This window comes from Phaenicophaeus curvirostris, chromosome 1 (assembly GCF_032191515.1).
Source record: "Phaenicophaeus curvirostris isolate KB17595 chromosome 1, BPBGC_Pcur_1.0, whole genome shotgun sequence".
In the NCBI taxonomy this organism is placed as follows: domain Eukaryota; kingdom Metazoa; phylum Chordata; class Aves; order Cuculiformes; family Cuculidae; genus Phaenicophaeus; species Phaenicophaeus curvirostris.
In genome coordinates, this window is record NC_091392.1 from 70,205,391 (window position 1) to 70,231,249 (window position 25,859).

At 39.8% G+C, this 25,859-nt stretch overlaps 1 protein-coding gene across 1 annotated transcript in view; it reads left to right on the forward strand.

Moving 5' to 3' along the window:
- The window catches only part of PDE3A (phosphodiesterase 3A), a 257,471-nt gene that overhangs the window by 186,948 nt on the left and 44,664 nt on the right, over positions 1 to 25,859 (forward strand). Inside the window, exon 3 of the mRNA XM_069862148.1 lies at positions 23,299 to 23,559. Coding sequence (XP_069718249.1) covers positions 23,299 to 23,559 — 261 coding nt within the window. The remainder of the gene's footprint in view (positions 1 to 23,298; positions 23,560 to 25,859) is intronic.

The window sequence follows — 25,859 nt, forward strand, 5'->3', positions numbered from 1 at the left end:
GCCAAAACTGCCTTACATGAATTAGATTTATTATACACTAGACAGAAAAGAAATTCAAACATTCGCTTCAGACCTTGTTCTGCATGGAGATTTGAGTATGGTGGGGGTGCAATCTGTGCAAGATGAACTGCTTGGGAAACTAAACTTTGGAAGAGCCCGCCCACCTGATATATTTTGCAGTCAGGCTCATGATGTGATCTCTGTCATCATGGTGTGGGTAAACTTCTCTGACCCTGGCATCCCAGCTCTGCTCAGTGTCACAGCTACAGTACGTCAGGCTTGTAACAAAATAAACCTCCCACCGGAAATGGCTTCTCTTTGAAGTTCCCAAACTCGCTCTAGTCTTGGTTTTAAAAAAGCAGTACCGTATATCAAATATACTGGAAAGTTATTTCAAGCTTGTTTTCATGATAAAACATTATGGCCACTGCTGTAAGTGCAGATGTATTCCTTGCATTCCAGGCATTGCCAGCGCTTTTTTTTATTTATGGCTAGCTTCCTTCTTTTTTATTTTTTAATAAGTGTTGGTAAAATTTGTCACATTGCTCCACATTAAAGACTTCAACACAGTGAGAAGTTAAATTGAAAACTCATCACAATGATATATGTGCTACATTGGCTAGCACAGCCCGAGAGTGCAGGGGTTAGCAAAAAGACAAGCTCAGAAATGTGAATTAGCTACCCTTTGTCAGAAATAATTTTGTCTTGATAACATTGGGAAGTTAAAGTGGTAAGGGCAGAGCTCAGCTATGAGTACAGAGTGTTTCTACATAAGCTAATGCTAGACGTGCTGACAGAGCCCTTACTTGCAGGGGCCCTAATGGGTGACTGTAAGCACAGTCACAGTTTGAAGTCTGCACGTGGCTTCTCAGCGGTTTCCCATTTACCTTGAAAGCCTTTCTCTCGCTGTGATGATAGTGAAAATTTGGCTAAGTAAGGTTTCCGTCACTTATCTTACACTGCTAGCAGTCAAAAGTAGGCACCTTTGAAAAAAAATTGTAGTAGTACCCATCCATGCTTAGGTTCTGAAGGCTGCTCTAAACATGTAAAAGGACTTTAGGATGAGAAGCAAACTTGGTTATACCATTATAAATTAACTCAGTAATGAAGTAAACACCTGCTTTAAAAAAATGTGGATTGGAACCTGCATTACTCTTTTTTTTCCTCTCTAGCGTCTCTTTGGAGAGGTTAAGTTGATAGTCTCTCAGTGGTCCACAACTTTTCATGGCTATTAATGTCAGTAATGTATTCAAATGTCCTGTAATTTATTACTATTTTTCATCCTGTAAAAAGATTTTACCCAAAGGCTTTGTCATTTTTATTCTTTCCAGGATATTAATATTTTTGCACATTTAGTCTATAGGAAAGGTTTAGTAAGCTGGTTTGCTTATGGCCTTTAAAAATGTGAGCATAACAGCTGTATTGTAAAGCTGTGGTTGAGTTTCTGACTGTGCTTTACAGCAGTGTCATAAAACTCTCTGAAAGTGTCCTGGGGTGTGGATGCCCGCCCTTTGGTGGAAGTGGGTGAGGGGTCTGTGGGACTCTCGCATACACTTGATTAGGCCTGGTGCTTGGTGCTCCAGGACTGTGTAGAAGGGGACCTTGCAAACATTTTAGCCGTCGGTGCATGATGCTAGGACTTCTATATTTTACCTTCCAACACTGCGTCTGCAGTGACTGCCCAGATGGTGTCAAGGCCTCATTCTTTCCACTGCCAGAGGTGTTTATGGTGCTATCAGCTGCAAACTGGGAAACAGAGCTCTCAGCAAGGGGCTGATGCACAAATAGGGAGAGAGAAATCATCCCAAATGCCGTGATTGCGTGGATGTCCTTGGGTTTGCATTATTTTTTTTTATTAACACCTCAGTATTAAATTCAGGGGTCTAAAAACATTTTTAAAAGCCTTTACATTTACTTTAAGTTTTCCCTTAACTTCAGTTAATGTAATGATTCCAAGTTTTCAAGAATCAGACGAGCATAGGTTTAAACAATGCCTGTCTCCCCATCACCTCAAATGCACAGAGGTTACTTAAGAAATGAAAGCAATTAAAATAAAATTGGGTCTGTGTTTGTATGCTGATACTGGCAGATCAACTGAATTAGTACTCATGAGGCCTCCTAGCTTAGAGAAGTCCTTCAGGGTAGCTGGTCACCTGTCAACCTGCTGTGCTGGATTTATTCCAGTAATGGCCAGACTGGGACTTCCTAGCCCAGGCTGGGCCTCCATGGAATTTTTGCTTGCTTAGCTCTAGTCTCCAAACTGAAATATGGAAGGATTTCAAGGCAAGAACAATCTTTCTGGGAGGGCAGTGGAGAGACAAGTGACATCCTTGACGCCTGAGTATTTACTTCACATGAGAAAGCTACTTTTTTGCATCTTGCAGTAGTTCGAGCAGTAGATGAAGTGTCCCAAATAAAGTTTCAGCAGTGGAAGAGAGAGAAAGACAGAGTGAGAGAGGGGCGAGGGACGGGGGACAGAAACGACTCGCTTGTAAACAGGAAATAGCAATAGGAAATGCTATCCATACAAGAATAAATAAATATTTGCAGAGGAGAATCTGCAAGTGTCACTGATTTCCTCCCACACTAATTACTGTTGTCAAAGTGACAGGTTTGCTTTGATTAAGTTACATTTAATGCAGTGCATGTCAGTATCTGAATAATCCTCACAAACTTTGAAAATGAGATTCACTTCAGAATCCAGAATTTTGGCTCTGCGTCTGGACTTTGTGTTAATTACGAGATGAAAGTTTGTTTGAATGGAGTTTCTAAACCTTTCCCTGGGAAGTGTCACAACAGTCATTTTTTGTCTTAGCTGAGGAGCTCCAGATCTGCAGCAGCTTGAGAAGGTGAAGCTCATGCACTTCTCTTATGGATACAGGGAGGCTAACTTTCTCCTGAGTGACAGATTGGAATGGATGAAGAGGCATCTTGCTGCATTTGAAGATAACGTTATCCTCTGGATGACCATTTAGGTACAGGGGTTGTATTTCTCATGAGTTCATTCAAGCCTAGGACCAGTGAAAGAAGGCATGAAAATTTCTTATTTATTGCTGAACGTAAGCTCTACTGGAAATTGCACTAAGCAGAATCACTGAGTGGGCTTTAGTGGTGAAGTCTGAAAATTGTTTACATTTAAAACAGACGTGACATGATGCACACCTGAGAGGAGAATTTGGAAATCTCTATCTTGTCTGTCACCTTCGTAACTTTAAGTTTATTCTCCTGTAGCTTCAAGTGGAGCTTTAATACCCAAAATATTATGGAAGGATTGGATTTTTTGTTTATGTATTTTATGAAGTCAATAAAGATATGTTAAGCAGACATGATTATACCTGAAATAGCAGCAGGGAAATAGCTGTATCTCTTCTCCATCCTCTGATTCATTCCTCTGTCAGGATTTATGACGAACTCAATTCAGCACACACTTTTCTCGTAACTGCCCATGTACCAGCAGAAAGTAGTCAGTTGTCAGGGGTTTTGTTCATTTCTGGGTTGGCTGCCTGAGAACATAAGGATTTGAGGAGAAACTGTGGAATTACCCATAAATTTTCTTAATTGAATTGAGCATAAGCTTTCATGCTTAAGATGTGAGCAAGGAAAACTTTCCAGTTTCCAGGCACAGCTGTTTCATTGCAGTTATTTACACAGTGCTGCTTTGACTTGCTGTTACAGAGGCAGAGATTAGGAATTCAAAGAGTGGTTTTGTAAGCAAAAATACCTCAGCTTGATTCAGTGAGAGAAGATGTGGTGAAGGAGGAAGAAAGTCAGTGGAGAGAGCAGGGGTACGAAAAAGGACTCAGTTCAGGCAGGTTTGCATGTATCAGGCAGTGGGACCTTGATCCGGTAGAGGCTCCAGAATATGCTTTATGTTATACCACTTCAGTAAGAAAACTTATAGCATGTTACATATGCGGCCCTAGACAGCAGATCAGCATTTTCCCTTTGTGGTTCATCTTGCATGGTTCTTGGTACTAATCTGTTGTGAAATAGTATTGAAGGGATTTAGTTTCTTTCTAAAAGCTACCACAAAATGTCTCATCCCTTACTGAAAGTGACTCAGAAGCTCTCCACTTCAGGGCTTAAATGTAGCACACGGAAGACACGTCCATCATTTTAATGTTTGTTTTAGGGTGGGGAACTGTTGCCCTTTTCTATTTTTTGATGTGAATTGTTAACAGAGATCAGAAATAGCTGAAGAGGTCTTTACTAACAGTGAATTATATTTTAATACAAAAAGATGTCTGCTTAGTCTACATGCATGTGTGTTGATAGTACTACTTTAGCTCATCACAGAAAAGCTAAGTTATATTATGGACATTAAATGTTGGGATTTTACATGAATATTTGAGGGGCTTTCTGTGTCCAGTGGCATATAATACATGGCAACAATATTGTGCCTTCTATTAAATATAACAGAAAATTAGTAGCTACGGCTTATAATATTATCCCTGCAGGATTTGAATGTAATTTGTATAGGTCATTTACGTCTTGTCATCATAAAATATTTATGTGAGATTTTACTTAAAGCAGTACAGAACATCTTTCATTGAGTTTCACATCAACATGCAAGAAATCTAGTCAAAGTAGCCCAAATGAGCGGTGCATCTTCTGTATCCTGCAAAGGCACCAGTGTGTTGCTGGAAGTTTGCTGTCTTTCCCTGTAGTCTACACTGACATTTGCTCTCCTTATACAAAGTTTCAGCAATCTGACAGTGGCAAGACAAAATAACAGAGAGGATAGAGTGCATGTTGCTTGATGCTACCAAGTGCTAGCAAGTGTCTCTGACACTGGGGTACACGGGAAGCCATGGCTGCTCAGCAGTATAAAATACAGGTAAGAGATTACAGTTGCTTTCTCTGTGTGCTTTGGAGCTTGTCAATTGAGAGAGAGAACCGCAAGGTGACAGACAGACTCCTGCCTTCTGCCAGATCAGAGATTAGATGCACAGTGTTCTTCCCTGTATGCTCACTACTGTTCTCCTTCCCTAAGATAACTGAAAACTTTTTCTGAAAGAGACTTAAACGGTTATTTTGGAAACTTTAAGTAGGTTAAGGAGAGCAAGGGAGACCTCTTTTTTTAAGGAGATCTGCACAGGTAAGGGTGGGAGAAGACAGTGAGGTTGCCTGCGCTGCTTCTCACAGAATTATGGGCTGACAGCACTGCTGCAGGTTTTTAGTAACACCAGCCTGAAGTGCACATGCACCGTGGAAGGCTGGATTCCTCCCCCTCCCGCCCAAGGCTTTTGCTTTTTTGGGGGAGGTGGTGGTTGTTTTTCTGTGCCTGCTGACGTCAACAAAATTGCCAGATGGCATTTCAATGCTTTGCAAAGAGACAGGAGCCTTTTATTACCAGGGTCACGTGGATCCCATTCATTTGCATTCCCAGAAGTGGTCTAAAGCTTTTGCTCACTGTATTAGGCAAAGAGTGCTCTGCACCTTTCAGAGACCCAGAGGGCCTTCTGTGAGATATTGTTACTTTAAGCAAATCATTTAAGAGGCGTGCACAGATGAAGGTTTTGCTTCATATTCATTTGGCTACTAAATATTGAAAGCCTCCAGATGGTTGTGGTTTGCAGAGGTTTTGTGGGATTCTTTTTCAAATGACAAAGGAATACTTTTGCAGATTTAGGGTAATAAACAGACCTATGGCTTGGCTCAGAGAAAGTTATTTGTAGTTTCTCAGATTCAGGTGATTTAGTAGCTTGCAGAACAAAGATGCAAGTCCAACACTGTCATAAACATCGTCAGGGAAGAGGAGCTATCTGGGTTTAGATTTTGAAGGTTTCAGGCTCTCACACTAGAGCTGAACTGTGATGTGATCGATACATTGTAATGGAACATAGTCCCTTTATAACCCTAAACAGATGACTGGGAACTCAGTACCAGCTTTATGTACAACATTAAACCAATTTACTTTGCTCTGCTTGAGCCATCTCTGCAGCAGCTGGATAGGGGACATGGCAATACCTGAAGGCCAGAACAATCTCTTACTGACGTGGTATCTCTGACAGTAGCCCTTGTCTGGCAGCTAACCTAGAAGACAAGGAGCTTGTGATTAGATTTTCAGTGAACTGAGACCTTGGAGAAGTGATCCTGGATGAACTTGCAAACTGCAAGGGGAACAAATGGATACTGGAGAATGAAAGGACAGACTTAATTTTGGGGATCATGAGGCAGTGAAAGCACCAATTTTAGTTTTCAAATGTGCCCCTGTGGTACCTCCTTACTCAGAGTACACTGCAGTGACAAAAGATGTGCATGTTACCAAGGGCCATCTGTGAAAAAAAAACAGGGGGCAACATGACCCTGTGATCTTTCCGAGTGTGAATATTTTATGGCTTAACAAAGTGCTATTGAAATGCATGAAACAAGCAGCGTCACACACTCCCCTTTCCTGCTTGATAAGCCATGTGTTAATACTGCTTCGTCTCGTCTTACTGATTTTCCAGCTGTATGACATGCACTAAGTTCTGGTGATTTATCATGGTATTCTGTATATGTTAAGCATTGCTGCAATTCACATGGTGTTAAGTGGTTACAGAAGAACACACAAATAAATACAATGAATTATTGGACTCTTTAAATTTGGTACCATTTTATTCAGTACTAGGAAGTGGAGAAATTATTTTAAGCTGGCTCAGAGCAGACTGGTTGATGCTGTGGAGTAGGAAGAGTAATAACCATCTTGACCCTGCTTTCATAACTCCATTCTTTAGTGTGGGGAAGAAAGCGTATAGTTTCTTTAGGGCTGTAGTTTCAGAGAAACTTATTACTTATGCTGTGATCCGGTACCTAATTTAATTTCACAGGGGAGTAGCTATTGGCGTTCACATTGTGATTCACAGATCATGGAACAGGAAGCAGCTTGTCAACTTCTAGGGAACTGAGAGGGGGGAGAGCTGCTTAGAGAAAAACAAAAATCTGTTTTGTGAGAGAATTGGGCTCATGAGCACAGCAGACAGGCTTCAGTTTTGCTGTGACTCCTGCTGAAGTTAGGGGAGTCACTCTGCGGATTAATTTGCCCCTCAGTTTGTCAATCTGTAGAGTCTTGAGTGCACATGAGTCCTTTGGTGAATTTAGCAAAATGAAACAAAAAACCCACAAACAAACAAACAGAAATAACACTCCTGTCTAGGCAGAAAGTTTTCTGAGACTTCAGTTTGAATGTGCCCCTTCTGGATTTGCTTTTACAGCTGAGCTAATTGCAAATGTGTTGCTGAATACTTTGCCTCCTTTTGCAAATCACATCAACAAAATGAAATTAAACATGCATACATCAACACACACATGTAAACATTGTGTTTTGTGTGTGTGTGTGCGCTGATGTTTCATTATTAGCATTTTTTGCAATGCTCTTTCATTTTCTCTCTTCCATTATTATTTTCTATGTGGATACTCTCAGCAGCTTTATTAAAAAAAAAAGTGCAATAATCTTCAAAATTGTAGGGAATACTTTCAAACTAAACACTGCACAATTGTAGATGGACTTTAGCATCTTCAAACTCTGGTAGCAGGCAAATAAAAAACACGGAGGAGAAGGGTATATGTATGATATCCCTAGGTGTTTGATTTATTTCTCTGAAAGAAATTCTGCTTTCTTTATTGAGTTGTCAAGCACTGCACATGTTGCTGGGAAGTTTTGTGTTCCTACATAAATGCCTATAACCATTCTGCTATGGAATATTTTAGTAAACGAGTCAGTTCAAAATGTTATGAGATTCCCTCCACCTCCCCCAGATATAGTAATTTCTTTTTTGTTTGTACAAGATTTTCAAGATCATTGGAAAGAATGCAAACCATTAGAGGCTACTGGGTCAGTATATAAAAAGCATGGATGAAGATCTTTTTACCTCCCAGCTGATAAAGCATTTTATGTGCACAGCAGAGTTACTGTCTTGATTTGAAGGAAGAATGGTGCCATCTGGTGATCCCTGGGAGAGACTTTTCCACACTTAAAGCTGGAGGATTGTAACGCGCTATACTAAAAGTTCGGCTCAGTTGTACCATTGCTGCTATATTATACCCTTTCCCGAAGCACCAACTCACTTTAACCAGTTACCTAGCATTAAGTACCTTAGGTATTTGTCCTCTAGCCTTGAATATGTATTCAAGTCAGCTGTTCCATAATATTCTCGCTGGCATCCCCACTATGAAGCTCTCATCCCCTTTTCCTGTTGTGATTTTCACTTCTGCAGCTGGATGTCCGCTTAGCTGTGCTGCGTACACCCACCACCCTCTCCCCGCCCTGCCCTCTACCCTTTTCCTGTGCCGTTGACCCCATAAGACACTAGCAGGCCATCCAGGAGGCAGTAACCCTTAGACAGAGGAGTGACATTTTGGGCTTCCTTGCTCCATCCCGCTGGGAATTCTGCATCACTTGGTTTATAAGCGAGGCAGTGGCTCCATTCCAGCAGAAGACGTGTGCTCTGATCTTTCTCTTTACGTTCTCATCAGTAATGAAAGGCTGGCGTCTGGATCATCACCGATGCTGCTGCTGCCTGAGGGGAAAACAGAGTTCAGAGCCATGTGGGGTTTTGCATGACTGTCAGCTTGGTGCAGGGAGAAAAGGTTGTGTTATGTTAAAGGTGGATTAATCAATTTTTTATACAGAGCAAAATGAACATCATTTTACAATCAGAAATAGTTAGTGTGTGTGGTTAGAGGTCTGCCAATTGACAGGTTTTATTTAAAATAATTTATTCAGTGCACTCAGTGAATCATCTTTTAGCTGGTTCTCATTTAGGCTGATCACATAAGCAAGCCCTTAAAGCAGAGCAGAAAACCCTAAATTATATGCAGAGTCAGAATATGATTTTATCGTTTTGTCTGGTTACTAAGTACACCCAAATCCACACATATCAGGCTTCAGAATTAAGTATGAAGTCCTATTTGTAACTTGTCTGTTTGTTTTTAGCTGGCAGGGGCTCATATGGTTCCCTTTATACACAAAGGATTAGCTAGTCTTTAGAGACATCTTTTGATTTGCCTTTTCTCCTCTATTTTAAAAAAAAAGGCTAATTAAATATTAATTCCTTTTTTTCAATTAATTCATCTCCCCCCATTTAAACTGATCTATTAGTATGTTTAAGTGTGAGGTATATTACTATGGCTCTGTATGGAATTGGATCATTATATAGTTAGTTATGGCTTAAAGGCATATTTATATCCTGTCAGAGAAATCCCACCCTAATTGAAGGCATCTTTCCTAAAAAGCAGAACAAAGTGGAACCTCATCATGCTGCCTTCTTGTGCTACCTTGATTTTATTGACAGGAAATCAAACACAGTTCTTTGATCTGTTAATGAAGATAAAAAGGGCAAGTGGATAAAGTGTTGTGCATGTTTAATTTGGTGGGGTATTTCATTTTGCATTAATATCATATAGAATGTTTCAGCTTTACTCTTTGCCACAGTTGTAGCTTGCAATAAAAGATGAAATGGATAAAAAATAAATCTATACTCAGATTAAGCACAATCTTCACATTACTGGCAAAATGCCAGTGCATTATACAGAGTGGGCATTACCAATAAACATCTTCTGCTCTGTGTTAGCATTTTGTTAGGAATGATAGCCATTAAAAGAACAAATAATTTAACTGAAGTAGTTCTTCTTTCTAGAGAAGGTTGATTCCTAATGTTATTGCTAAAAATCTCACCGAGTGCATCAGGGGCAGGGGAGGGGTGTACATAGTGAAAATTGATCAGTAGATTTATTTTTTTTTAATCTTTAATAGGATAATTGGGGTATTGGAGTCCACTTGTAACACTGAGATGTAAGCAGTCAGGGAGATAATACAGAAGTAGGGAGTCTAAATCCATATGCTTCATCAGCTGATTTGTCAGACCACCGTATGGCAAACAATTTTGCTTGTGGTCTGTTTCAATTTGTTATCAAATACATTTACATAAAACATTGCAATGAGAGATGTGCGTGACACTTCAGCAAGGTTAGTGGCATGAAGTCAAGTGCTCCCTTGTGATTAAAGTGGTCTTTTATCTTTGTTGTTCTGAGTTTAACCTCCCAAAGTTAAACTGACTATGGGGAGACCTTTAACTTCAATATCCTGGATTAGGTCATCAGTGTTAGCAACCGTGAATACTGATCTCCAGGTTCTAATACGTTATGGATCAGTCCCATTTAAGTAAACAACAAGCCTCTGACTGCAGGAGATGCACTAAGCCTCTGCAGAAGTCTCATGCAGCAGAAAATGCAAATGGAGGCACCAGGCTGTTCTGCAGACATAAAATCATAACTGTTCTAAAAAAACTAGGTAGCTTTGTTTCAGCATTTTCAAAGCAAAGATTTAAAGTTTTGCAAAGTTGACATGAATTCTTGTTCCTATCTTTCAATAAAAATGCTTTAAATTTGTTGAAGTAAGGCCAAAACAAGCCCTTTGAGTTGCCAGAAATTCCAGCTCCAGGAATTTTTCTGTCAGGGTACAAAGTATTTTTGGTGTTCATCTGAAGTCGTCAATACAGTGAGAATCCTTGAGCTGCTTAGTTTGAACCAGTTTCTTGTTTGTGAGGACACTGCTGTTCTCTGTGTGAGAGAGCTCTATGGCAAATTCATGTGATTTGAAGTGAAGTGTCATCAGAAAACAGATCAATAGCATGCCCACTGATTAATGGGAGTCCTCTGGTATTAAAATATGAAGCCTTTGTACTGATATATCTTTTGAAGTGGTCGATTTTCAGTGTTGAAAGAGAGACTTGCATGTTGATATTGCTTTTTTATACTTCATTTTACAAATTCAGAGCAGCCTTTTAACCAATCTGTCAGGAAATGTGAACTTCTGTACGGTTTTAATGCACCGTTTCCAGCTGTTTTGAAACTGCCTATCATCATGTCATCCTTTTTCACTTCAACTTCTCAGTACATTTTCCTCTTCTCCAAACTCTGGTCCCACATTTCTGCATTCTCTGTGGATTCCCGTATTCCTCCATGCTTCCATATATTTCCATACAGCTACGTACTTGTCTGTGGTTTTCTTGCCTTCAAGGACAGCTCAGACCTTGTGCTGATACTGATAATGCCTGGTGGTGGGTGGTGGCTGGGTTGTGCAGTGTACCTTTCCTCTGACACTGGCAGGCTTCACTCATGAGAAGCTGACGCCAGGGTTGTATGTAACATGCCAGCTGGCTGGGTAGCTCAGGGCACTCTGTATGTCGTTGGCCCTCTTGGCAAAGCTTGTCTGGTCTGTAATCGATGACTTTGTTGTTAAAAAATTAAATGCGTAGTTGTTTATATAACTGCACATGCACATACCTTGGCAGCGGTACCTTATTACTTGTATGAAAAGCAGTAACTGTCAGCATCGCGGGTGACTTACCAATCATACAGTGCTGCTTGGTTTGCGTTGATCCTGTGGTCATGTAGGACTTCATAGTTATTTTATAGCAGCTCTGTCACAACCTGTGTTTTTTAATTGTTGGCAGAGGTAGTAGCACTTTGGTACTTTAGCTTTAAAAGTCCAGAGTGTCAGTAGCAATGCTGTGTCTGCTATGTCAGATGACTTGTGTGCTAAGAAAGAAGTGATGATTGAAGTGTACTGCATTCACTTACTTGCTTCTAAATGTGATTTTAGTGTTTCTTTTGTGATAGTTGAGTAATATTCTTAGTGATGGAGTTTCAGTGGGTCATCTTGTCCCTCCATCTTGTCAGCCTACCTGCTCCACTCAGTAGTAGTAAAGGCTTCTATTGCACTCACTGGTACATCATCACTCATTTCTTGCTGGAGTAGATTCAGATGAAGCACTGAAGTTCAGCTTCACAAGAGGATATAACATTTTAAATAAACATGTGTAACCTACAGTTGTTTTTTTTCTCTTCTTAATACCCACATCCAAGCAGAAAACATTAAGTCACTTTAGAAATAAAAATAATTGTCTAGAAGGGTTGCTAGCGTAAGCACCAATGCTTCATGATCTGTCTGTTGTTTGGTCTCTATGGTTCTGTTGCTTTTGTAAATAAGAAGCTGATGCTGTTAAATTTAGATATGAATTTGAATCCAGCCTTTCAAAAAACATAGAAATGTTTGGTCCTCATCATCAAAAAGTGGAAACCCTGAGCCAGGTGGTCAAAGTTCAGTATGGTAAGATATTTCTAATGCAGAAGCAGGAATTGGATCAATCTCTAGTTAGAAGTGAGAAGCAACCAGCATATCATACTTAGGAATATTGTAGACATTTTCTTTGTTTCTTTTTCTGAAAGAAAAGTAAAAAACTGCTCACAACCTAATAGCTACAAGTTGAAAGTAAGGCAGTTTTTAGATTAAAACTCTGTGCAGGACAAATCAGTCATCATCTTCATGAAAGAAATCAGTGATTGCTGAGATTGCTTAGAAAGTCCTAGAGCCTTTGGCATGCAGTTTATAGATTATGGGCCAGAACAGTAGTGGCTGAAAATGGCCATCTTATGCAGGCATTGACCTACTGCTGTGATCAGCTGTATACCTTATATTTCAGTAGGGAAACATTTTTTCTCATTTGTGACAACAAAAGCAAAAGAAGCCTATAGTATAAACTAACCTAATGTGTCTTTAAGTTGATCCTTACAGGTCAAGGATGAAGTAGGTTGGAAGCAGTCCTCAGGGCTTGCTGGTCTGTCAGCTTATATCTGTGCCAAGTGAAAAAAAAAATCATAGAAGTCATGTAGAGGAGAGTGTTTGATTTTTCTTGTGTATGAATTACTGTTTATTTTTGGTTTGGTCTTCACAGAAGTGTATGCCTACATGTAATCTAGGAGAAGTGGGGGATTTTAAGATATAATGCATGCTTAGTGTGCCTTTTTCAGGTCTTGTCTTTAGATGTTGAAGCAGCTTGTACTTTAGAGAAATTACAGCTCTGCAGCACCGGTGATGAAGAATTTGGGAGCTGCAACTCCCTCAGGCTGCAGTTCCTTTTCTTCAGTGAGTAATAACAGAAGAATCCAAAGCCAAATCTTAAAGAAAAATTATTAAATCTTTTCACAGAGGAGTTCATTAGTGACACAAAGCCATATGAAAGAGGAGGAGGCATCTGTAACACTAGATGGTTATTAACTGCTATTAGTGTGAGTGCTCTAAATCAGGAGAACTAAAATAATGCAAACCACAGTGTCTGATGGAGAAGAACAAAAGTTTTAACATTTGACCAATTTGATTGCAGCGAGGTAATCACTTGACTTTCATAAGTATAGTATATATCCTTTTCAAAAACTGTAGCATATCTGTTCTTGCCTTTGGCTTCAGTAAAGGCATGTTCTAAAAAGTGGGACACTAAATGTCATTAGTGTTCTTGGTCGCCTGGAGAGTTTCATGAGATCTTCCTGCTCCTGTTGCTATGGCATATGCAAAACATGGCCCAAGATATACATCTGGCTTCTGCTGTCATTTCCAAATCCCTGTCATAATTTCAGTAAGAACAGGCTGAACTTTAAACACTCTGTGTCTGCAGTTTTGCTCATGATTATTTCCTAGATTCTTATATTGTTTAATTCTGTTTTTCAGGATTCAGTAAATAGTTTTTAAAGTGTCAAAGTTTGGGGTTTTTTTCAGTTTATTCCCCTGATGGCAACCTCCTTTTACTATTTAAAAATGTGCTTCACTGTCTCTGCAGCAATTCTTTATTCCCCTCAATCTTTTGTCTTAATTTAGAGGCTGCAGTTATTTGCATTATGTTTTTAGTGGTATTTAGTAATGCTGTTCTACTTAATACCTTAAACAGTTCTTAGTGAAGGACTGAAGTTAATACAAATCTTTAGATGGGAAAATTTTCATAAGTATTTCTACAACTTGCTGCTAATTGCAGTATCACTTCTCAAGTTACGTACTATAAGAGTCTGAGATATTTTGAAGTATATGGCTCGTTTGGCTTTGTTCTAGAGTAAGTAACTGAGACTGTCAAGTTGAAAATGTGGGAGGATTAGTTAGTACACAGGAGGCAGAATGGTGATTATTGCTTTCAATGGATCTTTTTTTAACTCATGCTGTGTATTTGGCTGCTCTGTTTGGTTTACTGTAGAATTAAAATAGCTTCCCAGGCTAAGCAGGCAGTTGGGATACTGGAGCTGTAAACTTAAATAGGTAAGATCACCAGGTATTAATAGCTGCTATATCCTCTGCTGTGTATGCACCCCACATCCTGTTCCTGCTGGGTCCCAGCTGGAACAGCATCTCAAGTTGAGACTGGAGACAGTTGTCACTGTTTTCTTTGCATGAATGCAAACTATCAGCATCAAGCTACCAATTTGTGACCATCTGATGTACAAATTGAAGAACAATAATTTAAGATGATTGAGGACAGTCTGAAGTACAGAATTGTTTTCCTCAGTCTGTGTTATTCAAAGCAGATTTGAGTTCCATTTAGAATTTAATTTTTCCCATCTGTTTTAAAGTAATGATTTTTTAAGTTCTGAGTTTAGTTGGAGCAGTGTCTACTTTATAAATAATAAACTTATGACTGTGACTGACTCTGTGATCTGTTCTGTGTCTTCAAGTAGTTCTTCAGGTTGGGATAGTCAAGATAGTTTAAGGTTTTTAGGCAGCCAAATTGCATGGAAAGCCCCTTGGAACTGGGTGACAGAGTCCCCAGGGCTCTTCCCAGAACACTGAATGTCAACGTCAGAGTTTACACAAGGTTTCCAAGCTGCAGCCAGAGGACTTTAGCCAGAAGCTCACCTCATGCACTCACCTCCTTCCAGGAGATGCTTTCCCTGGATCCTCCTCACAGAATGCCTTACGCAGTAGGTAACAAAAACCCTCCGAGTATTTTGATATGAACTGGGATTTCCTCAGGAGCCAGATGCAGAGCCTGTGTATGGCTGGTTCCAGCTTGCCCCTCATTGTTCTTGTGTGCTGCAGATGCTCTGGGCAGCAAAGCCTATGCCCCTTTTCCCTACGCTTCCTGGGGTTTGCCAGCAGCAGTTGAGATACTTGTGCTCTAATGTGACATGAGAAAATGTGGAAAATTGGGAACTACTTTGTGTCAGTACCACTGGAACTAGTTAATTTAAGTCCTTTCTGTCAGATGTAAGTGGTGGAGAATTCTCTTGTGTTGGGTTATGTCCAGTACTTGCATCCATGTGGGTGCAGACTTTCCTGGTTTGTAGGCCTTGAATCTTACCAAGTCTTATCATCCCAGTCCTTGAGGTGATTTCTGCATCTATCTTTTTGTTGTTGTTGTTGCTTGGTTGCCACAAAGAGGTTTTCTTTGGTGCTCATTATTAATCTGGGGAAGCTTACTAAGTGACCTGAAAGCAAGAACTGATAGTTTCCCTTGATAGTTACAGATGGCACAAAAACTGCTTAGAACTGAAATGTGTTCTCCATTCCTCTCTCTCCCTCTTCTTTTTTCTTTAAATTTGTAACGCTTATCTGCGAAAAGCCATTATATTGTACTTTTTATTTTTTTTTAAATATAGATGTCTTTGCTAAAGCTGTGAGACAAACTTCTGTCTGAGCAGCTGTGGGCAATCCAGGGAGATTCTCACCCAAGCCTGGGCATTGAAGAAAGGAGTAATCATCGAGGTGTTATCAGTGCTAACGATTACTGTGACATATTCACTCAACAAGAGGGAAGAATAATTGTGGTGTAAGTCTGAGTTGCAGATTGACAGTGCAGTTTGGATTACACGTGTGCACTGAGCGTGGTGCGCAAGGCCACGTGGGCAGCATGTGGAGGCACACACACTTGAGTCAGACAGCATCCTCAGGAAGTTTGGTGGCTTGTTTCCAACAGCCCACAGAGGTAATGCAGTGGTAGCTTTGGTTTTGTTTTTCCTAGGGGCTATATAACTAAATCTGGGCATATCAAGGGAGGGAAAGCAAAATGGATTACTGCACCTTCAGCGCCTGCTGCAGGTTAAATGGTGTCAGTTTATTAAGATTTTTTTATGTGGTTAAAACACTGTAACAGTGTTCTTGCAAGTGTCTGAGGAGTTTTTCTCAAATGCTGAAATAATTCACCCCAGACAAATACCTGGCACTGGCTGTTTAAATCTGAGCTCTTTGGCTGACCGAGCTATCACGAACTGAAAGGTCCTGTAATGGAAGAAGTTTAGTCAGCTGTAGCTGTGAGCTTTGTGAGTGGTGTCACCTAAGGCAGAGATGCAGGATGTGGTGATGGCAGAGGCAGACCCAGACAAAGTTTTCTATAAATGGTGATACATTCCACAGATCTTATAAGAAAAAAAAAAAAAAGCATTTCCTTCTCAAATCAGTGCCTCTTTCTTAAAGGTTCCAATTTCAATATTTGCAAAGTTTTTGAATAGATTAAATGTTAGAGGCATTGAAGAATTTTGTTGTTTCCCCTCTTGTTTTGTAAAGAAAGTAGGCTTAAATGATCATGCTGTATGACAGTTTCAAGTAAACATGGCAGATGGGAGGGAGCATCAGAGATGATTCGCTTCCTAGATATTTTATGAGAACGTATGATGGGATATAAGACAATTCTATTCTGGGGGGTCCAGAATGGTGGCCTTGCTTGGTAGTAGATGGCTAGCAGTTTAATGCAATGTGAGATTATGGAGAGAGCCCTGTATAAACCTGCTTATCAGCATGCTCACAATCCCAAGCGTGGCTGTCTCCTGCTGACTATGAGGCCACAGGGTTGTTGCTGAGGAAAGGAGTCATAACCATACAGGGAATGCTGAGGGGACAGAAAATATAACTCTTCCATGAGCCTCATTTCATTAGATCCTCTGTTTGCAGAACTACTTTTGAAAATTTCCTCTGTCTGCGCTGTGATCCTTGGACTCTGGCATGGTGCCGGCAAGTGCTCAGGCTACAGACACATTGCATATGGCAGTTGTGATGTTTTCTGCTCTGTAGATCAGAGTCCAGTGTAATTGTTAGCAGGAAGGTCTGCTTAATTATGGTAGTGCCATCACCAGCACCATGCAACCAGGGTCAAGACTGTGATTGTCGTGGCTCAATCAAGATCTAGAGTCTTCCCTCACTATGGGCTCATCTTTTGTCCTTCAGTGTCTGGCTTAAGGTTAGGTGGCTCTAGGTACTTTAAAGAATCAACAGCTTAACCAGTGATTACATTGATGATTAGGAAGGGTTTTCTTTGATCGATCTGATAAGGAAGGTGCTGTATTCGGTCCTAACACAGAATATGTCTTACAGAGCTTGTGGCTTGCCCACCTCCAGACAGCAGTGGAATTGCTGTTGCTTTATTAAGGTGGAGAAAAGATTCTCATCAATATCCTGTTTGCTTGCTATAAAAGAGAAAACACAAAAATCTTGGATTAGTACAGAGTAAAATAAAATAAGAAGTCTGGATAAGATTCCCATTCCGCAGCTTAAAATACAGAAAAGTGAAATGTGAAAGAATTGTATGCACAGTTTTCTTTTCTCCTTAGTCACTCAGTGAAAGGTGGAGTAGTTAAAGTCTGTGGCGCCTTTAAAATGATTCATTATTTCCATAGAAGCCAATTCATGTTTATCCTTCAAATCACTCTGTGGACATTACAATAATGGAGAATTATATTTGCTTTTAATTTTGTTTCCAGACAGCTTGGCCTGAGCGTTCATGATGTGACTTGGAAACTATACCAAATTGTGATTTACTGATGCTCGTAATTGTGTGAAGATTGAAGATATGCTAGAAGCTGCTTTTTTTCCCTTTCTCCTCTTCACCTCCCCAGTTCTTTCACTTACAGCATTCTTGAGTGTAACCTGGTGAAATGCCAGCATCTCTGCCTTCAGTGCTTTTCCTTGTACAAGTCGCAGCAAATGAAATTTTTTTTCCCCCTAACATGAGGCAGTGTAAAATGAATTGTGGTTTGTCTTTAATGACTGTTGGGGCTTTTATTTCTTCTTCTATTTTATTTTATCATGCTGAAGTTTTGATTTGTTTTCTATTGTCTTGTTAATTATTCTTTCTTGTAGGGAGAAAGAGCAATATTTTTTAGTAAAGCTGGATGAGTTCAGTTTTGTGAGAATTATTTGCAAAAGACCTATGTGGGGAAGGTAGACTTTTATTTGTAGCATGGCATCTGTTAAGTATAAGGATATCAAATCTGCTTCACTGGTGGGTCAACTGTTTCTTAACCAGGAACAACTTGTAAACTAAATTTATTTCTCGGTTCTTATGGGTAAAGAATTTGCAATTCATAATTTCCTAAATTTACTTTTCATACACAGTGTTTCTGGTTTTTCCCCTAGTGACTAAAAAGCAGTTCTCAGATTTTTATGCATAACATAATGTAAAAGAAGAAAATTAATGGGATTTTGTGAAATGCAATATAAAGGCTTCCAGAAGGCTATGGAAATGTTGAAAGTTTTTTCCTAGCCATGTTACCGAATCAAAATAAACTATTCAAACCTAAAAATTATAAGTAATTTTTAAAATTTACCAGAATATTGTTTTCATTAGGCATTTAAAAGCGTTCCTTGAAGATAAATTTCCTGCCCTGACACAAATTGTCTGTGTGGCAGTGGGACATGCTACTTGTGGTTTGATCCAGTAGTTGCAGCAGTATGTGTACTTCTTGGCATGTGAAAGCTTTCTTTCAAATTCCAAGTAAACCACCACCCATGCAAACTCAGCTGATTGCACAGTTGGTGCTGTGAGCTGTACGTATCTGTATCTGGTCTTTAATGCATCCTGCTGTGATCTGGTCATCTTATTTTTCATATGACTTCTTTAGGAGAAAATTCTTTCTTTTATTTCTATACTTGAAAAAGAAGCCCCAAAACGTAACAGCAACTCCTATTGGCTTTGGAGCCAGTTAGAGTTCCAGATGGTACCACAGCCTGAAATACTCACTTGAATGCCAGTTTAAAATAAAGGAGGAGTGGGGGGAGGAAGCACAAAACCAGTTGATTTTTGACATTGTAAGGAATTTCTTTTGCAACTTACCTTAGTTATCATTGAGCATATTCTGTTGATCTGGTTTTGCTTTTGTTTCCAGCCTGTTTGCTTTCTCATTCTCATTCTCATGCCCTAGAGCACTTGAGTTTTAGTTACTACATGACATCACTTAAATCAGAGTGGGAATGAAGCCACAAAGTGATCAGTAAGCCAATCCTCTCCAAAATTCATGGGAGGAAACTGCATTCACAATTATTAGCATAGACTGGTAAATGAATACTGACCACTGTGAAACTAAACTCCCGCTTGCTTAGCTTTTTTTGAGTTTTATTTCATTTTGTTTTATCAAGTTAATTGTTCATTAGTGTTGATTGCAAACATGTTATTCATTATTCCCAAGTATCCGGTCTTTGAGTTTCAATGAGTAAAGTGGTTTGGAAAGAATCCAGATTAGTTCACTCAGAGGCTATGCACATTCGTAGAAAACTACTTGCAAAGTCTGAGCATGGATTTCCTATGCGCTTTTACCCTAAAAAAGACTCTGTGTGTATATATGTGTGTGCACGTGTGTATATGCATATATACAATTACATCAATCTAAAACTTTTAGAAATTTTCTATCTTGCATAAATCTTTATGTTGTTTTACATCGCCATATGCATTTTATAAAAAATTCCAGGTTTCCTTGTCCTTTAGGGAAAAACATATTAGTTTGCTTTCTGAGTAATTGTTTGCAAAGCAAACAGAGTTCTACTGTTTTGTAATAATGAAAAAAAAAAAAAATGTTTTCATGCATTCAATTTGTAACTGTTAAAAGAAAATAATCATTTAAATACCTATAATTTTATTTAGTCAGACCAGTCTGATAGTACTCAAAATACATCCTGATATAGGTGAAATAGTTAAACCGTTCAAAGAAGAAACTATTTTCCTGTCTACAATTTCTGTGCAATTAAGTTACAACATGCAAACTGTACCGGTTTAGGATGTGGTGTTAATATACTGAAATTGATGGATTTAGAGCAGTGTTTAACTACTTCTGCTTTTTTCTTTAAGAGGAATTCAAGCTTTGTCTGTCCTCCTTTTACATATGCTCTCTCATTCCAAGGTTTCTAAGCATTATGAATAGTTCAAACAATACTGTAACTATAATATATGAGTGCTGTTTAAAGCAGCTCACTATAGTAGTCATATCTTTGAAATACCACAAAGTGTGCTTTCATTCAAAAGAATCATAGAATCATTGGAAAAGACCTTCAAGATCAGTGAGTCCAACCCTTAACCTAACACTGCCAACTCTACCACTGAACCATGTCCCGAAACACCACATCTACGTGCCTTTTAAATGCTTCCAAGGATGGTAACTCAACCATTTCCCCGGACAGCCTGTTCCAGTGCTTAATAACCCTTTCGGTGAAGAAATTTTCTCCTAATATCCAATCTAAACCTCCCCTGGTTCAAACTGAGGCCATTTCCTGTCATCCTTTCACTTGTTACTTGGGAGAAGAGACCAAACCCCACATCGCTACAACCTCCCTTCAGGTAGCCATAGAGAGCAATAAGGTCACTCCTCAGACTCCTCCAGATTAAACCACCCAGTTCACTCAGCTGCTCATATGACTTGTGCTCCAGACCCTTTTCCAGCTTTGTTTCCCTTCTTCAGATGGGCTCCAGCAATTGTGTAATGCAGTATGACATGTAGCACAAATTGGTAATTGTTGATAGGTTGTGGTGACCCAGATTGACAGCAGAAGATATGTCTTTTGACAGCCCTGCTGAGGGGCACTCAGCATGCACCTCCACCTCCTTTGCAGGCATGAACCTGACCTCCGTATACATGCTACACAGGGGCAGGCTGGATGGCTGCATGGGTTTTCTGTGAGGTGTGAGCTGAAAATGTCAGATTTGCAGATAGTAAAAAATGCAAAAGGTCCTGCCACCTTGCTGTATGAAGAGCGCTTGATGCAGAGAGTGAGGTGGTATCATCTGTGCTGTTGGCAGGCTCTGAAGCCTTACCCAGCTACAGGACACACTTCCAAAGAGTACCGCTTCATTTCCACTGATTTGTTTTGGTGGGATGTGCTCTGTGGCAGTGGTATCTAAGTACCTAACTCGATTTGAGCTCAGACTGTCCTTTGCAGTGAGGTGGTGGCACAGCTCAGCAGGGATCACGCAGACCCAGTGTGTGGCATCGCTGTCCCTGGGCCATACGGCCTCAGCACCGGCTCTTTGCTCAGCACAGACTGGCAGTTGAGTTAAACAAATCTGCAAGGTCCCAGACTCTGCAGGGTCTCATGTCACCAAGACATGAGAAGGCCTCCCTCCATGTGAGAGGTTATGTGGCACAAATACATCATAGAGAAGAGAAGGGCTTTCCCTCTTTCCACTTGGTACTAATCATGGAGAACAATGCTGGCTGCTTTGCAAAATATTAGTACTTCTTAACAAAATCTGGGCCTCTGCTTGTGGCCCACTGAGTCAGACTTGTTTACTTCATTGAAGTATTAATCCCTGATAGGCAGTCAACAACTGCAGGCTTCAGGCTTAATAGAATTTAAAACTGTAGATTATACAGTTTTGCTGACAATATGAGGGTTCTATCTCTTTTAATGATGTATTCTCCATCACTCCTCTTCGGTCTGTTTTTCAAGGCTGAGGTTAAGATAGATATTAACTCCTCGTATCCCAAGACTTGTCTTTTAATTTAAGAATTTTCTGTAGCATCTGCCAGTGTCGTCTTCATGGAGTCTTGAGAGGTTAAGCACTGAAACAGCCATTAAATTAACTTCAGCCATTAATTTTTTTTCAGTAGGATGAAATAGCACTTCAGTTTATCAAACAGTTTCTGGTTTATTTTATTTGGTATCATGACAAAGAAAACAAATGTGGGAAGAAGCAGCTGTTTTTCTGGTTGTTTGAGAGGGTGGTGAGTGAGAAGGCCTGTCTTCTGGTCCTGCAGCTTACCTCTGTGTTAGCCAGAAGCAGGACATGAGGAGTGGATCAGTGGAGCGAAACATCTGTTGCCAAGGGGCTGATGTCCACACTATGCAGTTGGGAAGATAATAGGGAGAGGTTTAGCTATAATTAGCTAATGTATCACTTTCTTCAGAAATACTTTGCTGTAGCTTGTAAAGCCTTGTGTGAGAACAAAGCAATGTCAAGCTCTGTTACACTGTTCTTTGATGTATTGTGAGGTCCTTAAATGCTATCACTGGTGAATGACTCCTGGCGGAGGGTCTGATCACTCTCTTGCTAAGCAGTCTGTCCGGTTCTCCATGCTATGTACTTGCCACTCTATGAAATGTGTGCTCTTTTCACAGGCGTTAACTTCCTTATTTAGAAAACTAGGTCTCTCTGGCAAACTGCACATACACCTGCTGCAAAGTCCCAAATGGTAGCAGCAGGATTGACCTTATGTGTCAGAAACACAGCAAAGGAAAAATGATCAGTCTTGGAGTGTCTGGAGTTAATGATTCCATGCAGAATTTGTGATTCAAGTGATGTCACTGCTGCATTTGAAATTCGTATGCCTTCTCCCCTTCTAGTTGTTCTACTTCTGTGTGCATCCAGTCTCACTGTTCATCTAGTAGGTTTGAAGACAGTTTGCCTGGGCCACAGTTGGTTTGCAGTGTCATTTAAAGATAAATTGTATACATATATGGTATAGGATGTGTAAGATTCGCCAGTGACAGGAGCTGCTCTTTGCTATTATTTCTGCTTATGCATCACTTTAGTTAATAAATCTCCCTAAATGGTATATGTACTCATGTATATGATATATATACATAAGGTATGCTAATGTAAGGTATGTATATATTTCAGACCCAGGAGAAGGTAAAGACCATCTGAATTGGTTGTACAAGCAGAGTAATTATACTCATGACTTCTGTCTAATTAAAATAAGGATTGGAAAATCCACTTTTTGCTCCATTAAAGTTTTGGTATAGCTGCCCAATATGCAGTTGCTTAGGGAAGAATTTTTTGCTTCTGTATCAGAATGCTTATTTTAATAGCATGGAGATATTTTTAAAATCTTAGTATATGCTTGGGATCTTTGCTCACCTAAGCATAAGCATAGAACATCAGTTGTTCTAGATATTTCTGGAGTTAGTAGAAAGGCATTTCTCAAGAGAAATTTCTTCCATCCCAAGCTGTCTCCAAAATTATTTGTGCAAATAGCCCCTTGCCATTTACAATGTCCCTGTAGGGAGCCTGAACAATTAATTCAGAAGGATTAAGTCAAGTGCAGATGCTGAAAGCTGGAAAATCAGATATAATGAAAATCTATACTCTTTGCAGACTGTGAGCATTATGCCTGACGATCAATCTATTCAGCATGATTCTCTTCATTTAAAGAATAATTTCATGTTCTTATTTTTCCACTCTGTGGGTAAGTGCTTTAAGAAAAGTTGTGGAGAGAATTCACCACAACATTGGATACTGCTCATCAGGTTGTTAATTCCTATTGTTTTACATGTATTATTTTTGTCTTTTTTAGTCTTCTGGTACCAGTATAACGGTGGATATTGCTGTCATGGGAGAAGCACATGGACTCATTACAGATCTTCTGGCAGATCCTTCACTGCCCCCCAACGTGTGTACTTCGCTGAGGACAGTGAGCAACCTGCTTAATACGCAGTTAACCTTCCAGGCCATCCACAAGCCAAGGGTGAACCCTTTGGTGTCCTTCAGTGAGAACTACACCTGCTCTGACTCAGAGGAATGTCCAGAGAAAGGAGAAAAGCTAGCTATTCCCAAGGTGAGCTCTGGACCCTGTCTGTCATCTTGTAACTTGCCTGTCCCTAAAGGGACAGCATTTGACTAGTGGGAGGTGTCAGTGGGCCTTCTGTTTGTTTGGTTATGATTAATATTTATGCACTAATTATATTCTACTATAAAAGGACAGTTACGTAGACTGTTGATATTATAGTAAGACAATTCCTGTTTGTCCTTGAACTCATGGCCACATTAACTTCGCTTCAGGCATCTTTAGGAGATGAAGTTTGAAAAAAGATAGCTCGCACAAATAATATGTATATTTCCTAGCAGGTGTTCCTTGAAGCTTAATATAGAAGAAATGATAGGGATCAGAGCAAGCAAAAGCCTTTCATCATAAGTCTGCCCCATTACTTCTCATACAGAAATTCCCATCCCAGTTAAAAGATTTGAGATCATAGAATCATAGAATAGTTTGGGTTGGAAGGGACCTTAAAGGTCATCTTGTTCCAAGCCTCCTGCAATAGGCAGGGACACCTCCCACCAGACCAGGCTGCCCAAGGCCCCATTCAAACCTGGCCCAGAACACCTCCAAGGATGGGGCATCCACAACATCCCTGGGCAACCTGTGCCAGTGCCTCACCAGCCTCATTGTGAAGAATTTCCTCCTAATGTCTGGTCTAAATCTTCCCATCTCCAATTTATACCCATTCCCCCGGTCCTATCACCACAAGCCTTTGTAAAAACTCCCTCCCCAGCTTTCTTGTATGCCCCCTTCGGGTACCGGAGATACTGCATGTGGGATGACTGTTCTTGTTGTCGAGCAGTAAGGAATTTAGTGATATAAGGGGCTGGTTTTCCCCCGTTTGAAGACCAAAATTTGAAATTCTGTGTGAATTTCAGAGTCTTCTTCCTGAGCTAGAGCTCTGAGACCTAAAGAAGTCAGTGAAAAAGTCTTGACTGATGACCTCCTGGTTCTTTGGATCAAATTTAAAATGCTGTTTACCAAACAAATAGAGACAAAAAGATCACCACAAGACTTAGTATGACAAATATTGTGAGCTCATGAGGAATAGTCTTGAGAAGAAAAATAAAACTGAACTAAACCTTGACAGATGACTTGATGAATGCTTAGGAATCCGACAGGAAATAACCAGTGTTAACCACCCACATTTAGTAAGTGAACAACTAGAAAGAACACATCAGCTTTGTAGCAGTTTGAATCGTAGGTTCATTGCTAATCAGCTGTACTGCAAGGCTTACATTTCACTTTTGAAACTAAATCAAAATACTTTTCTTCTGCAATCTCCCTTGTAAAATTAAATATAGGCAGAGTACATTGCACAGGCAAATGTTGTTAAGTTTTAACAGTTTAAATGGCACAGCCAGCATTCATTCCAACATTTCCTGGCGTCTGAATTGCAACGCTTGTGATTCTTTTTCAGCTATATTTTAGTGTGATGATAATTATTAGCCTATTTGCCTATGTAGCAGCTGTATGTATGGAATGGATGTTCACAGATCTTGAAGTGCATTTTCCAGTTTATTTCAGTGTGCATGGCTTTAATGGCTGTGCCATAGGCTCTGAGGGGAAAAGTTAAGTGGAAGAATACTGGCATCACATCAGCAAACATAGTGAACTGTTACCAGTTTGCTGTTGCATAATACCTAGTGAGGAAAAGATAAATGAAGGATAAAGAAATGAGTTAATGCTACAGAGAACTAATTTGACTGAAGAATTCACTGACCAAAATGTATTACGGTTCATAAAACTAATAGTTTGCAGTCCTTTATTTAAGTGTCTAAATATAGATTTAGGATCTTTACTTTAAGCATCTGACAATGAGCATTTTGGTTAAGGGGAGAGTATGTAAACATATTTATCTGTAAGTTTGAGCTTCAGAACCACAAGTGTTTTCCATCTCATATCAGTTAACCCCCTGGCTAAATCAAAGCTTTCCATCACAGATACGTATTTATTTTAGTTGTTAACTGTAAACACTTCGTGAAAGCTGTAAGAGAAGCATCTTAAAAGATTGTAGAATCTGCAACAGCAAATCTGAATCCACAAAGTCTCTGTGTCATCATCCTTTTTTGTCTCTGCCATCAAAAATTCAGAAAAACAATGTAAGTCCTGGTAGTGGAGAAAGGGAGGAGGCAGGTGAAAGAAAAATGCAGAGTGCTCAAGCAAATTCTGCTGTAAACAGTGATGCTTTCTCTAAGCTTTTCAGGAGACATCATATCCCAGAGCATGCAAGTTTTATTTCAGTGGGTGACCTTTGGGTTGGGTAGATATTGTAGGAAAAAAGGTTGAACTCCCCTTATTTTTCTCACAGCCTTTCT